This window comes from Cupressus sempervirens, chromosome 7 (assembly GCF_028749045.1).
Source record: "Cupressus sempervirens isolate cs-2001-9-10 chromosome 7, ASM2874904v1, whole genome shotgun sequence".
NCBI classification, from domain to species: Eukaryota; Viridiplantae; Streptophyta; class Pinopsida; order Cupressales; family Cupressaceae; genus Cupressus; species Cupressus sempervirens.
The window spans coordinates 235,546,154-235,560,033 of record NC_143124.1 but is presented as its reverse complement, the minus strand read 5'-3'; the positions used below and the strand labels follow the sequence as shown (position 1 = coordinate 235,560,033).

The window sequence follows — 13,880 nt, the reverse complement described above, 5'->3', positions numbered from 1 at the left end:
TATATTTCATGCTTTAATATGTGATTAAGTTAATGTTTTCCTTATTAATGATGATGTAATTAAGTTGTGATACATTGACTATGATGGTTACTGACACATTTTTTGTTGCAAGTGTCTAAGTGGATGCAGGCATCATCATGATGAAAGTGTGGTTGAGGTAGAGAGGTCTAGCCTCTTGGAAGCAGATGCATCGGATGATCGTGTTGCCACACACACACGTTGTAAGGAAACTTGGCAACAAAGAATATAACCATTTCCACATAACCCATAATAGATCTGAAATAAACACGGAATTAAAATCCACATGCAAGAGAATAGACAACATACCCAAAAAATTGTGACACAAGATATACCCTGGGAAACCCTCATTAAGGGAAAAACCTAGCCTCCTAAAGCATCCATCACCATGTATTATTCAGCAAAAAAATACCATTGAAGTACAACCATGGAAGCTTTCATGGTCATAACCACAACCAAGAAAACTATGTAAACAAGCATGAATCCACGCATCCCATGCCATGCTTCCAACCTTCACAAATGCTCCCTTGGCTAACTTGTCAAGCTTTGTCCTGCTTGATTCTTGTCTTTCTCACTCTTACTCTACAGCAACTACCCTTGTGGCTGCTTATATAGTAGCAAGTCCCACAAAACCACCAAGTGGTATTACATACCATGTGCTAAAACCATGTGCTACCTAGCCCATTGACCCCACATTTAATATTGGGCATTTAATTGTTTTCCCCAATATTAAATAATTACATAAAATATTATCACAATGTTACAATACAACTCATCAAAATTATTTCATGGAAATCTTTACATGTTGCACGTCCATCTAGGCACAACATTACATAATAAAATAAAATAAAATTTAAACAACATTATGCAATGTGTGCAACACCCATTATCTCAACAATCTCCCACTTGTTGTATACATTGCATAGGGTCAATCCATAGCCACATAAATGAACAAGGGAACAATCCCTCCCAACACATCCACCATCATGGATCAAACTATACTAAGTGCTCCATCCTGGTACCTGTTGCATTAGAAGATCATAAAATCTGGTACTAACTAAAATTTCAAGCACAAATAACCTGATCCAAAGGTAATCACATGGATCTGTAGTTGCCAAAATATCCATAGCTGAAATAGCACCCACAACAACTACCAAACCCATCCAATAACAAGTGAATCTCATATCGCTGACATATCCAATCTATAACCTGCAATCACAAGCCTCAAGAGCAATACCTGCCACATATATACCAAGAAGCTCCCACTGCAAAAGATAATGTCAAATCTATAACCAATTCACTCAACACATCTCAAAGAAGTGAATCCATGTAGTGTCAAGGACATCCACAATACATAAACTGATATCCTGCAAGAACAACTCTCATAACAAGTCTCCAATAGTCTCCCAAATTCTCCACAACCAACAGAGGAAAGAGATAAAGGAATTAACCATGTCATCTCTCACATGACATACATGAGCACAAACTAGTAATCACAATCTCTAACCAATCTCAAATCCAATGTAAGTGAAACTGAACATCTAGGAAGATAACCAAGATCAGAGAAACCATACAAATCATAACCTATATCATGTCCTTCTACACACACCTCTAGATGTAAACTGTGCAAGTATGATCTCCTCCATAAAACCCCAACAAGAAGCCTCAACAATACCCAAACCGTACCATATAACTAATCATGGATGTAAGCTTCTCACGAGAAGATCAAACTCAATAAACCCATTCCTAAACCAAGGAATATGCCCAATATAAAATCATCTTCCAAACTCAACTAGCATAATAACATATACACATGGAGATAACCAATACTAAACCATCTCTCAAACGAACCCTCTAGAACTAACTCATGTACCATAGCTCAAGATCCATATCCATGAAAGACAAGCATAAATATAATGCACTTGAGAAAAAAAAAACAATGGGGTATACCGCTCAAGTAGCAAACCACTGAGTAGACCAAGAGTAGGGAATGCGAATGCTCATCAAGATACCCAAGTCTCCAACCAAGACTCATCTAAGAACAATCTCCTCTCAAGTCCATATCAGGTGACTACTCCTCAGACTTCCTACTAAAATCATCAACTGTCCCAACAAATACTTCTCTAATCCAAGAGAAATCAGCATCACCACCATCTCTAAGTATCCATGGGCGCCTGTAACCAATCAATCCATGCCGACTCCAAATGCAACATAGCAATATCATGAAGTATCCAGCTTATGATTAGTGTACTCAATACCAAGAAACTAAACCAAGATCAATGTCAAAGTTTCAACCATGGCCTTAGGAACATAAACATGACAACATAATCTAACCATCTCAACCAAAGAAATAACATGCTCTACATGAACATACTATAACATGTCACTACTCTAAATGTGTATCAAGAGTATACCATGACATAATAATGAAACCATCCTCACACCAAGGATAACATGCCAAATAAAAGCATAAACCACACCTTTGCCAAGAACCCTGTGAGTCCTCAAGATGCAACCACCTCCACACACCATGAAGAAAACCATCTCCATATAATATAAAGAACCATCTCCACAGACCATGAAGATAATCAATAACTCCATGAGTCCTCAAGATCCAACCATCTTCACAAACCATAAAGATAACAAGTGCACCATGCAAATGTTAAAGATGCTTCTGTAGCAATAGGATCTAAGAAAAACCTCCAACATCTACAAACACTGAATAAATATATCAATGCCAAAAAATTCCCATGCAACCATGCTACCAAGTCACCTATGGCATCATAAAATTCATCTCCTACATGATGATCCAAACCAAACTAGGAACTAATCTTGCACTATCACCTCATCATTGTCACAAGCTCCCACTAAACCATGTATCCAAGCTATCGATAACATTATGATGAAAAAATCCATCCTCTAACCATGAGAATCAACCAAGGCATCAAACTATCAAAGAACTCAAAGTGCACATCATGAGCTCCTCAAAAGAAACCAAATAAAAATGATCTTCAACTAAGAAGATATACCACCATAACTGAATAAAAAATCCAAGCTAATGAACATTAAGAATGTACATGTATAACCAATCATGTCATGCCAAAATTCATAGCACCATGATCACATTCATGAACCAAGCATTTGTCTCTCAATATGTCCAACCTGTTAGTATAAAATAGTCAACCGCAATCCTCCACCATGAATATACCTGGTAACAACATCTCATCTCATCTACATGAAGAAAATAGTAAATCAAGTCTAAGCCACCAATCTAAATATGCATCAATAATGAAAGATCAATGGGCAAAGACAACCCATAACCAAGTCATAAATGCAACCTATAAGTATAGACCATTTACAATACTACACAACTTGTAGATCCAACAAGTCATCATACATATCCAAACCAAACTAATAACCATATCATCATGAGAGCAATCTGAAATATGAACTAAGTATACAATGACATCAAATCTTAAATCTCCAATGCCATAAACTCACAATGTTACCATAGTCAAAATATATCTATAAACTATTCAGATCAATATATCACCAAATAAATCCAGCCAAACCTACACCAAATTTGAACCAATTTTTAGAGCTCTCCAAGAGCTTTCCGTTGACTACTCGAAGTCCAAAATCTGACTCCGTATGCCAAAGTTATGCTCTAATTGATGCTCAAAATAAACAACATCTAATTTTAGGGCTCTTAAAACTTGACAAAATGTCAAAATCATAGAACCAAACCTATTCCATCTTATAGTGCCCTGAATTAACTTTCCAACACCTATAAGAACTCTGAAATTAGATATTTTGAGAGAAAGTTATGGCTATTCTACTAAGCTAGTCTTTTTACCATTTTCGCAGCGATTTTTCATTTTTTAAATTTTTTCTGTGACGAAAATTCCAACAGGATTAAATTTGACCACCATCATGGGCTAAAACCAAAAAAATCTTTCATTTCCTCTGAACATGGCCAAACTAGAGCATATTATATATCAAAATTTATGAAAATGTCGATCCGGATCCAATGGTGAGGTCTATTTTTACCCAGGAGGTCAGTTTTGCATGCTACCCCCCAAAACCCTCATTTTAAATGAAACATCTGAAAAATCCTTTTGTCCAACAATTTCACATGCCCAAATATTTTAACATCTCATCATAACAGCAAATGCAAAACCCTTAGAGCTGCAATAAATCATTCATATATCTTGCCTTTTTCTTTTATCCTCTCATGTATTCCCATGGATTCAATCTAGGGTTACAATAATAAAACCATAGCTCTGATACCACTTGTAAGGAAACTTGGCAACAAAGAATATAACCATTTCCACATAACCGATAATAGATCTAAAATAAACATGGAATTAAAATCCACATGAAAGAGAATATTCAACATACCCAGAAAATTGTGACACAAGATATACCCTGGGAAACCCTCATTGATGGAAAAACCCAGCCTCGAAAAGCATCCATCACCATGTATTATTTAGCAAAAAAATACCATTGCAGTACAACCATGGAAGCTTTCATGGCCATAGCCACAACCGAGCAAACTATGTGAACAAACATGAATCCACACATCCCATGCCATGCTTCCAACCTTCACAAATGCTCCCTGGGCTAACCTGTCAAGCCTTGTCCCGCTCGATTCTTGCCTTTCTCACTCTTACTCTACAACAACTACCCTTGTGACTGCTTATATAGTAACAAGTCCCACAAAACCACCAAGTGGTTTTACATAAACCATGTGCTACCTAACCCATTGACCCCACATTTAATTCTTTTTCCCAATATTAAATAATTACATAAAATATTATCACAATGTTACAATACAATTCATCAAGAATATTCCATGGGCATCTTTACATGTTGCACGTCCATCTAGGCACAACATTACATAATAAAATTAAATTAAATTTAAACAACCATATGCAATGTGTGCAACACCCATTATCTCAACACATGTTACATAGGATTTCATGTGTTTGTTATGTTTTTGTTACATTATTAAACTTAACCTGAAAGTTTGAAATGAAATTGTTCATTTGATTTGTTTAGTGATAGATGTTTAGATAGATTGTTAATATATTACAAATCATTAATGGAAGTGTTTTTTACATTTTATTATGAAATATGAATAAAAGTTTATTTTGGTATGTGAATAGAAATTAAGGAAGAAAAATTTGAATTAACTCAATAACAATGATGCTTGATATTTGATTTTTATACACATCAATAAAAGTTCTATAATGATTTAATAGGAACTTAGAAGTATTAAATATAAAAATTATATATATTTTTGTGTTCACAAAACATTGCTTCATTCTTTTAATTTAAAAAAACACCTATCAAAACTAGGTAAGTTACAGGAAGGGATGCTAGTTATTTTGTATTGAGGGATGTTTTAAAAGTAGGGTTTTTGGAAAAACTGACATACACTGAAAATTAGAGAGTAGTTATTGATGGCTAGGGTTTGGAGGGCATCATTGTGTAGAAGCTTTGTTGAATAGGAGGGCATCATCGAGGAACGACATTGCTAAATAGAGTCACCATTGAGACAAGTTCCTTCTATTTTGGTTGTTCTACTTAATGCACAAACTCTACAATTCGTGCTTGTTTTAGAGGGTTTGTAAAAAAGAAAAACAATCATTGTTGTTTCGAAGCATACTGAATAGTATCTTCCTATAATTTTGTGTTGTAATATTGTGTGTCTTCTCAAACTCTTTTAAACCCTTTTCTTTAAGTTTTCCAATAATTTGTATTGAAATATATAGACTGTGGCTTGTTGATAGAATGTTGCTTTATTCTTAATAGCTATTATACTGTTATAATGCATTTAAATTGTAGAAGCCTGTGATATCGTATCTATATGCATTTATTAAAAAACACAGAATTGGAGGAAACAAAACCCTTGAAGAAGAAACCTTACTCATGACCCGTAGGTCATAGACTACTAATGTATATCAACATCTAAACTAACAGATTTTTGTCTTAGTTAAAAATGAGTCATAGACTTTGGTGTGGTTATTATGTTTACATTGAAATCTTCTGCTTTACTTATTTCTCATATTTTTCTTTCAATTGGGGTTCAAAATACTTCCAAATAGGTAGAATTTTCTCATAGTGTCATCACCCAAACTGGTGTAAGAATGAAAAATGTTTGTATTATAAAATGTGATGGTTGAGTCTTGATAAGGAAACCAAAACTATAACACTTTTCTTATCATTTTCTTTACATAACTCAAACCTAGAGACTAGATCAATTGTGAAATCCATCTCTACCATATATATACTGAGCACTCCTAAAAAAAGATATGATTGGATGTGATTAAGCATACTTATTTGTTTTTGTAAGATCTCTTCTTTCCCTATTGCTATCAAATTGTAGGATAGAATTCCAGCCTGATGAATAAACAACTGATTTTTGAATTAGATGAAATACTAAGGGTGTTGTTATAGTTTCAAATAAGTTTCCAAACCTCCATAGCGTAATGCTATCAGTCTTTGAGTTGAATTAGTGATATTTAGCATTCATAAGGTTAAATTTATAGAGGTTCTTTTCTCTCATTTGTTATCACAATCGAGTGTTTAATAGAATCATTAGTGGCTGTTGGAGTTTTTGTTTTGTTCTAGATGCAAGTCAACATTATTTGTACGATTGTACCTTAGTAATAGAATCATTCATATATATGTTAAATTTAGTTGCAAAGCATTCATATCAGCATTTAGGTGTATGATTGTACTGTAGGAGTAGTATGAACCTATCTGTGTTGAAATTAATGCATAAGTACTGAATCTATATTTAAGTGCTTTACTGCACCATAGGGGAAAAAAATCATATATCTATTAAATCAGTTTCAAAAGTATTCGAACAACCTTGACATGATGATTGTACCCTATGAACAGAATAATCATAAGTGTTCTCTTTGATACAGTTGGACTTAGTTTGAACATCTTGTTGTAAAGTAGCATGGAAATGTGCATTTTCCTTCATGGTTGGGTGTAATGTAGCAAGTTAGGGAAAGATAGATTGATACTTCAGAATTAGTTTCTTCTATCTGGCAATTCTATAGAATGGATATATGATGTTCTTATTTCTTCTACTGTTAAATCTGTCTTATAAAGTGCTTGGCCAAGCTATTTGATTTCTTAGATAATGCATGTGTGTATGTGGCTATGCTTATTTGGTTTTACTACATATGTGTAGATGTGTTGTTTTATTTTGTTCCTTGCTACATTCTATGATTAGGCTACTAGGCACATGGTTGCATGCAGTGTGTTTCATAGCCACACATGATCCATCTCATCCATCTTGTTCTGGAAAGCTAGGATTCTTGTGCAAGGGTTAGAGAAGTCTTCATGTTAGGAAGAACCCCGGGGGAGTATTCACTCTGTGGTGGTCGAGGTTAAAGTGCTTGGGACACACTCCTATCTTAGTTAGTAGATGGACAATGTCCTATGGCTTTGGAGACAGGTTACGCTAAAGAATACAACACGAAGAGTTAACTTAATATTATTGTATTGTTCCATCTTTGAGATGAAGGGACCTATGTAAATTGTACATGACAACAGTGTAAATTCCATTATTGATCTAATTGATAACTTTCTACAATTGTTGTATGATGGATCAGCAATTTGGTTTATATGGTATTAGTTACCGACAAAACATGAGATATGTTAAGTGATTAGTTATCACCATTATCGATGCAATTCTAGACATCATTTTAAACATGTTAAAGATGTGACATTGTAAATCAACATCTTAATGATATGTTTATGTATGTTATTAAACTAGTTGCTAATGGTTAGTAGTTTAATCAGTTTCACTTTTCCACAATGTTTTGATTGGTTCTCTTCTACTATTTCCGCAATTAAAGATGTGGCAAAATTTAAAAAGGACATGTTTCTTACATTAATAAAAACCAAAAGCATCAGCTTTGCGTGTATACTTGACACTAACCTTCATCGATGGGTCTAACCTTCTCCTCTTATATATTCTTTGACTCCTTTAATTCATTGGATGCTGTCAAAGATTCCCTCCATACCAAAATCCTAAAGCTCCTCTAGATGTATGGATGAGATGGCAAAGAGGCGGAATAAGGTAAGAGGAGAAGAGGAGCGGTTTGCACTTCTTCTTTGAACTTTATCCCGATTAGAAGAAACGTAGAGGGTACAATGCCACACTATGCTTGTATAATGCTGGCTTTGGAGACATTGTGGAGGGTGTGAAGAGTGGTAATCTCAAAATGCCTGGTGATTTAGGTTTGGCCAAAGCCGTGGTGATGTATCTAAATACTTACACATGCCACACTTCCCATCAGATGTACCCCTTCAGCAGTTTGGCCAATGAACAGATCCAGTCTACTCTTTCCAATCTACCATATTTTGCAACTTTTCCTGCAACATATTTTCCACTTTGCTTGGCACTAATGGAGTCTATTTTCAAATGGTAGTGTGAGTCATCCAGACTCATTCTGACTCTGAGTTGATCTTTTTATACTATTTCCTCACCCGATTTGTAAATATAAATCAACGTCTCTATAGGATTGCGTCACTTTGTATTTGTCATCAAATTATAATTCCATACATTATATAAAAGTGTTAAAGCGACTTTTTTTTCTTCTCTGCAATTAGGCCTTGTAGCTTTCATGTGGTTCAAAACATGCTCAAAACATTACTTGCCTCTTTTAAAACTTCAACTCCTTTAATATATCAAAACCCCAACACACCCCATAAATCTGAGAGAATCAGTCAGCGCTAAAAATAGGTTTAGCAAAAAAAAAATCATGTTTTGAAGATATTCAATTGCAAATTAAGTTTACTGTCACTATTTGAAACTTCAGCAAAAATGTAGATTTGAACAATGATCAAAATAATGCTTCACAAAATGGCTCAGAATGGCAATTTATCATCATGGGACACATGTATATACTGAAATGAAAAGTGTTAGAAACATAAAATACTTCATAGGCTTCAAAGTGATAGTCGGGTACACACGTACAAAAAGCACTTATAGGGGCTCAATTTGACTCAAAATTTAGAATGGTTCTCAAAATCAACACTTCAATTTTGAGTCCCAAAAAAGGAAATGTGTTAGAGATCAAGCAATGAAAATTGATAGCAGAAATATTCTCTTCTTTAGTTGAATATAACCAGTACAAGGTAATCTCATTTATTTATTGTGTTCAGTCATCCATTTATCATCAAATTGTTCGAGAGTTGAAAGAAAAATAAAATTGATTGTGAAAACATTTGAATCATTTGCATGCTTTAAGTTTTGAAGTCATAAAAGGTCTATGGTCAATTGAATTATATTTATAATAAGAATTTTTCAACGTGTAAATTAACTCATTTAATTTTTTGTTGTTTTTTTTTTTTTTGCTTTTTATGTGAACTTTATTTAAAACCAATAGTTCAGATCATATTTCATTATTTATCATTCAAATTTTGAAAAGCTATATTAAATTGTTTAATATAATCAAAATCATTGAAGTTCTTTTCCACCAACTGAAATGTAGTTATATGAAACTTGGAGGTCGAGACAAAGACATCTCAAACACCTTCTTGAAGGCCCAAGTTTGAAGTCTAATATGTAGATGCTTTTATTCTTGGCAAATGAAGAGAAGATAAACAATGTAAGCTATAAGAATCAAAGATTTGAGAACAACAAGACACAAAACATGAACATGATTTTTTGTGGTTTACTAATATGACTACATCCTCACTAATATGACTACATCCATGAGAAGCAAAGAAAAAGAGTTGGTTTGGTACCATATTTACTTGGCCAAGGAGACTATAAGTTGCTACTAATAACATGGCTACATCCGCACGAAGCAAGGAAAAAAATCTGTATCCATCGAACTCAACCCAGCTTGTAAAAGCTTGTCTTGGTATTTTCTAGTAGCAAATGCCCCAACTTGCCCTAGCCCACTTCTTCACTGCTCCTTAACTAAAACCTGCCCTACTCACTTTGGCTAAAACTAAGGTACAATGCAGCCTTCGGTTTTTTTAAACTCAAAGTTAATGACTTCCATATAGTTTGAAAAGTCATCCGGAAGTAGCTTAATGCATAATTGTTCAATAATTTGCTTTGTGCTAGTGTTTGAATCTGGTTTCTTCATTCGTCAGTTACATCTAATTATCATAATTCAGAATCCTCGGCATCAAAGAACTTTTAGTCGGCACATTTCAAGTCAAAATCACAAGCAAAAAAAAAAAAAAAAAGTGAGCATCAAAATCAACATCACATCACTTCATATTTGTCTTTTGGCGGTCAATAATGGTCCAAACTTATATTTACTGACTAAAATATGTTATGAAGGTCACAATTCAATGATTTTTGCAAAGGATATTATTAATAGATAATCAGTTGCAAAGCTCACATAAATCACAATCAATTAATCAGTTGGATTTTTTTTTTTGACGCCGTATCGGATCAGGATTGCGTGTTAAAATGAGATTTATAGAACATGAGAGTGATCTTGAACTGTAAAATCTATCCGAAAACATTGTTCACTTCATGTGCAAATTGTTACTATGGTACGGCAAATATGAAAAATAGATATATTTTACAAAGCTTCGAAAATTATTCTACATCATATTTCTGAAATACAAATTGTTAAATCTATTGCACATAATTGTCAAAACGAAGTTTTGATCACTTAATCATCTACTCGCAACTTTTATAATATTGAATTTTGATCACATTCATTTAATCAGCACTCATGTTTTTAAGTTAAAAAATATGAGTACACTAATTCCTTTTTTTCTTTGTTCATCTAAACACCACCAAAGTGTTGCATATATATGAGATACTCTTGAAAGGGGTTTCAAATAATAATTAGTTTCAAGTCAATATGAAAGTACTTACCTGTCATGTCCCGTGAATGTAACCATGAAGAAACAGCTACGCAATACATCAAGAACTGTAGACAACAGAGAATCAGAATCCGCGTTTTTAATTTTGTGCAGATTATGAAGAATAGGGAAGTCCTTCAGCTGATGAAAGGCTTTAGCCAAGTCATAGATCCCCCTTAGAAGATCGGAGCATTCCTTACAGCAATATGAAACAAACTTAAATTTCTCAAGAATTGTTGCTACGATTAAGATGGCCTTCACTGCGGGATCGTCCTTGATTTCATCGTACTCAGCGATGAGTGAATAAGGCAACTGAATAAAAAATGAGATATTAGTAAAGAATTTTGAAGCCTGAATCCAGGAAACTATATCGACATTTCACAGAATTTCAAGTTCAAATCTAGAGATACTTGACATTAAAAATTTACCTTTCTGGGAATCCTGCACATATATATTGGTAGCTGATTATGGTGACTGACATTTGCCTGAGTTGGACAGTCAGGATCTGCCACGGATTGAGCAGGGGCAGCCGCTGAGACGAATTGTGAACTATCGTTTGCTTGTGTCGTAAATTTCAACTGAGCGGCATGTACAACTGTTTAGCCTCTACGATAAACATGGTTAAGAAATATAAAGCATCAAATTAAACCGGCGACTTGAATGAAAAATCCTACCAGTTCCTCAAAACCCTTGTCCATGCGCGTAATCAGAAGACTAGGATACTCGTCTTTCTTTTCATAGTTACTTCTGTGGATATTGTGAAGGCCAACAGTCATCTTTGTTCCCTCCAATATCGAGTCTCTTGGTTTCCAAAGACTCTTCATTTGTAATATTATTGGAGCCCATTTATATGCTGCTCCTGCTCATTTTGTAAACAACTTTTTCTTATTAATTCAATACTCTGCAGTCTGGACGTAGCCACTATTGTGGTGAACCAGGATAAATCTGGTGTTGTGTATTTCTTCTTATTGCGACATTTAATTTCTTTGTTTAAATCCTTTCAATTGGTATCAGAGCACGAGGTGTGCAGATTGGAAAATCAGTGTTGAATTTTTTAGAAAGATGGAGGATTTGAAAATAGAGAAATTTACAGGCAAGAATTACAGCCTGTGGAAAGTGCAGATGCGTTCCTTGCTGGTTAAGCAAGACTTGGCTCTCGCAATCGAAGGAAAGTCTAAGAAACCGTCTACAATGACTGATGAAGATTGGCAAAAGATGGATGACAAGGCTATGGCATCTATTTTTCTCTCACTAGCAAAAAATGCCTTGTTCAATGTCTCAAATGAGACGTCAACGAAAGATGTTTGGGACAAACTTTAGAATATGTATCAAATGGCGTCGGCTGCAAACAAAATCTTCATTATGAAGAAACTCTACAAACTGAAAATGAAGGAAGGGATTGCAATGTCAAATCATATAAATGATTTGAACACCCTATTATGTCAAGCAAGCTCAGTTGGTATGATTCAAGATGACGAATCCAAAGCAATCATCTTGTTATGTTTTTTACCTGACAGTTGGGATCCCACAGTTATAGCTATAAGTACTTCAAGCTCTACGAAGTCAAAGCTGGCCTATGATGAAGTTGTTGCCACTTTATTAAGTGAAGACATGAGAAGGAATAACAAAGACTCATCATCCGGTGATGCTCTCACTATGGTCAGCACTGAGAGAAGAGGAAGAAGCCATCATAGAGGAAATAATAATTACAATCAGCGCAGATCAAAGTCACCCAATCGTTCAAGGTCAAGAGGTAGGAATGGTGAATGTTGGTTTTGTGGTAAGCCTGGCCACACAAAGAGAAATTGTCGGGCTTACAAGAAAGCACAAGAAAATGTGAGAAACATGGAAGCAAATACAGCATATGAGAAAGATGAAAGTGCTTTAGTTCTTTCTACAAGTGACACAAAATCAGATTCTTGGGTGATAGATTTTGGATCTTCTTTCCATGCTACTTCATGTACGGATTATTTCACAAACTACCATAGTGGTCAATTTGGAGAGGTATTTCTTGGAGACAACAAATCCTGCGAAATAGTTGGCAAAGGTGACATTTTGTTACCGCTAGAAGATGGAGGGAAATGGTTGTTAGAAGATGTTCGCCATGTTCCCAAATTAAAGCGAAATCTAATTTCGGTTAGTCAGCTCTTTGCCCAAGGATATTATCCATTCTTATATCTGGATACTTGAAAAGTTACCAAGGGTTCAAGAATAATTACCAAGGGAAACAAAGTTGGCAATCTTTATCTCCTTGAGAAGCCTACTGAAATAGGGGCTGCTATGACAGTCATGGGCAGCGATGCAACACTTTGGCATCAAAGATTAGGCCACATGAGCAAAAAGGGCCTTGAGATAATGCTCAAAAGGGATCAACTACCGGGTCTCCAATCAACAAACTTGCAATTTTGTGAACATTGTCTTTACAGAAAACAAAAGCGGGTCAGCTTCTTGAAAGATGGACATGATCTCAAGGAGAAACCATTGGAACTCCTACACTCGGATGTCTTTGGTCCGGTTGAGGTAAGCTCTTTAGGAGGTTCAAATTTTTTTGTTACATTCCTTGATGACTGTACTAGGAAAGTATGGATATATATGATGGCAAATAAATCTGAAGTCTTTTCTAAGTTTAAAGTTTTCAAAGCTCTTGTTGAAAACCAAAGGGGCTATTAGATCAAATGTTTAAAAATGGATAATGGAGGTGAGTTTTGTTCACTGGAGTTCGACAATTATTGTGCAGATAATGGTATTCGTAGGGTGAAAGTTGTGCCCTACACCCCTCGAGAAAATGGGGCAGTGGAAAGACTCAATAGGACAATAATGGAGAAAGCTCGGTGTATGCTTTCTAATGCAGGATTGGGAAAAGAATTCTGGGCTGAGGCATGTAATACAGTTGTATATCTCATTAATCGAAGTCCTTCTTCAAGGTTGAACTTCAGAATTCCAAAAGAGGAATGGCAAGGTAGAAGACTTTCTTATTCTCATCTTAAAGTTTTTGGTTG

The 13,880-nt window shown here is 34.9% G+C and overlaps 1 protein-coding gene across 2 annotated transcripts in view; it reads right to left on the bottom strand.

Annotated features, from left to right (window-relative positions):
* LOC149546377 (uncharacterized) overlaps positions 1–11,815 on the bottom strand; it is a 33,160-nt gene extending 21,345 nt beyond the window's left edge. For both annotated transcript variants that reach the window (XM_089794569.1, XM_089794570.1), the window contains exons 1-3: positions 11,556–11,815; positions 11,310–11,459; positions 10,895–11,193 (exon numbers count right to left, since the gene is read on the bottom strand). In XM_089794569.1, coding sequence (XP_089650695.1) covers positions 10,895–11,193; positions 11,310–11,459; positions 11,556–11,705 — 599 coding nt within the window. In that variant the 5' untranslated portion in view covers positions 11,706–11,815. The remainder of the gene's footprint in view (positions 1–10,894; positions 11,194–11,309; positions 11,460–11,555) is intronic.
* Positions 11,816–13,880: the final 2,065 nt, after the last annotated feature.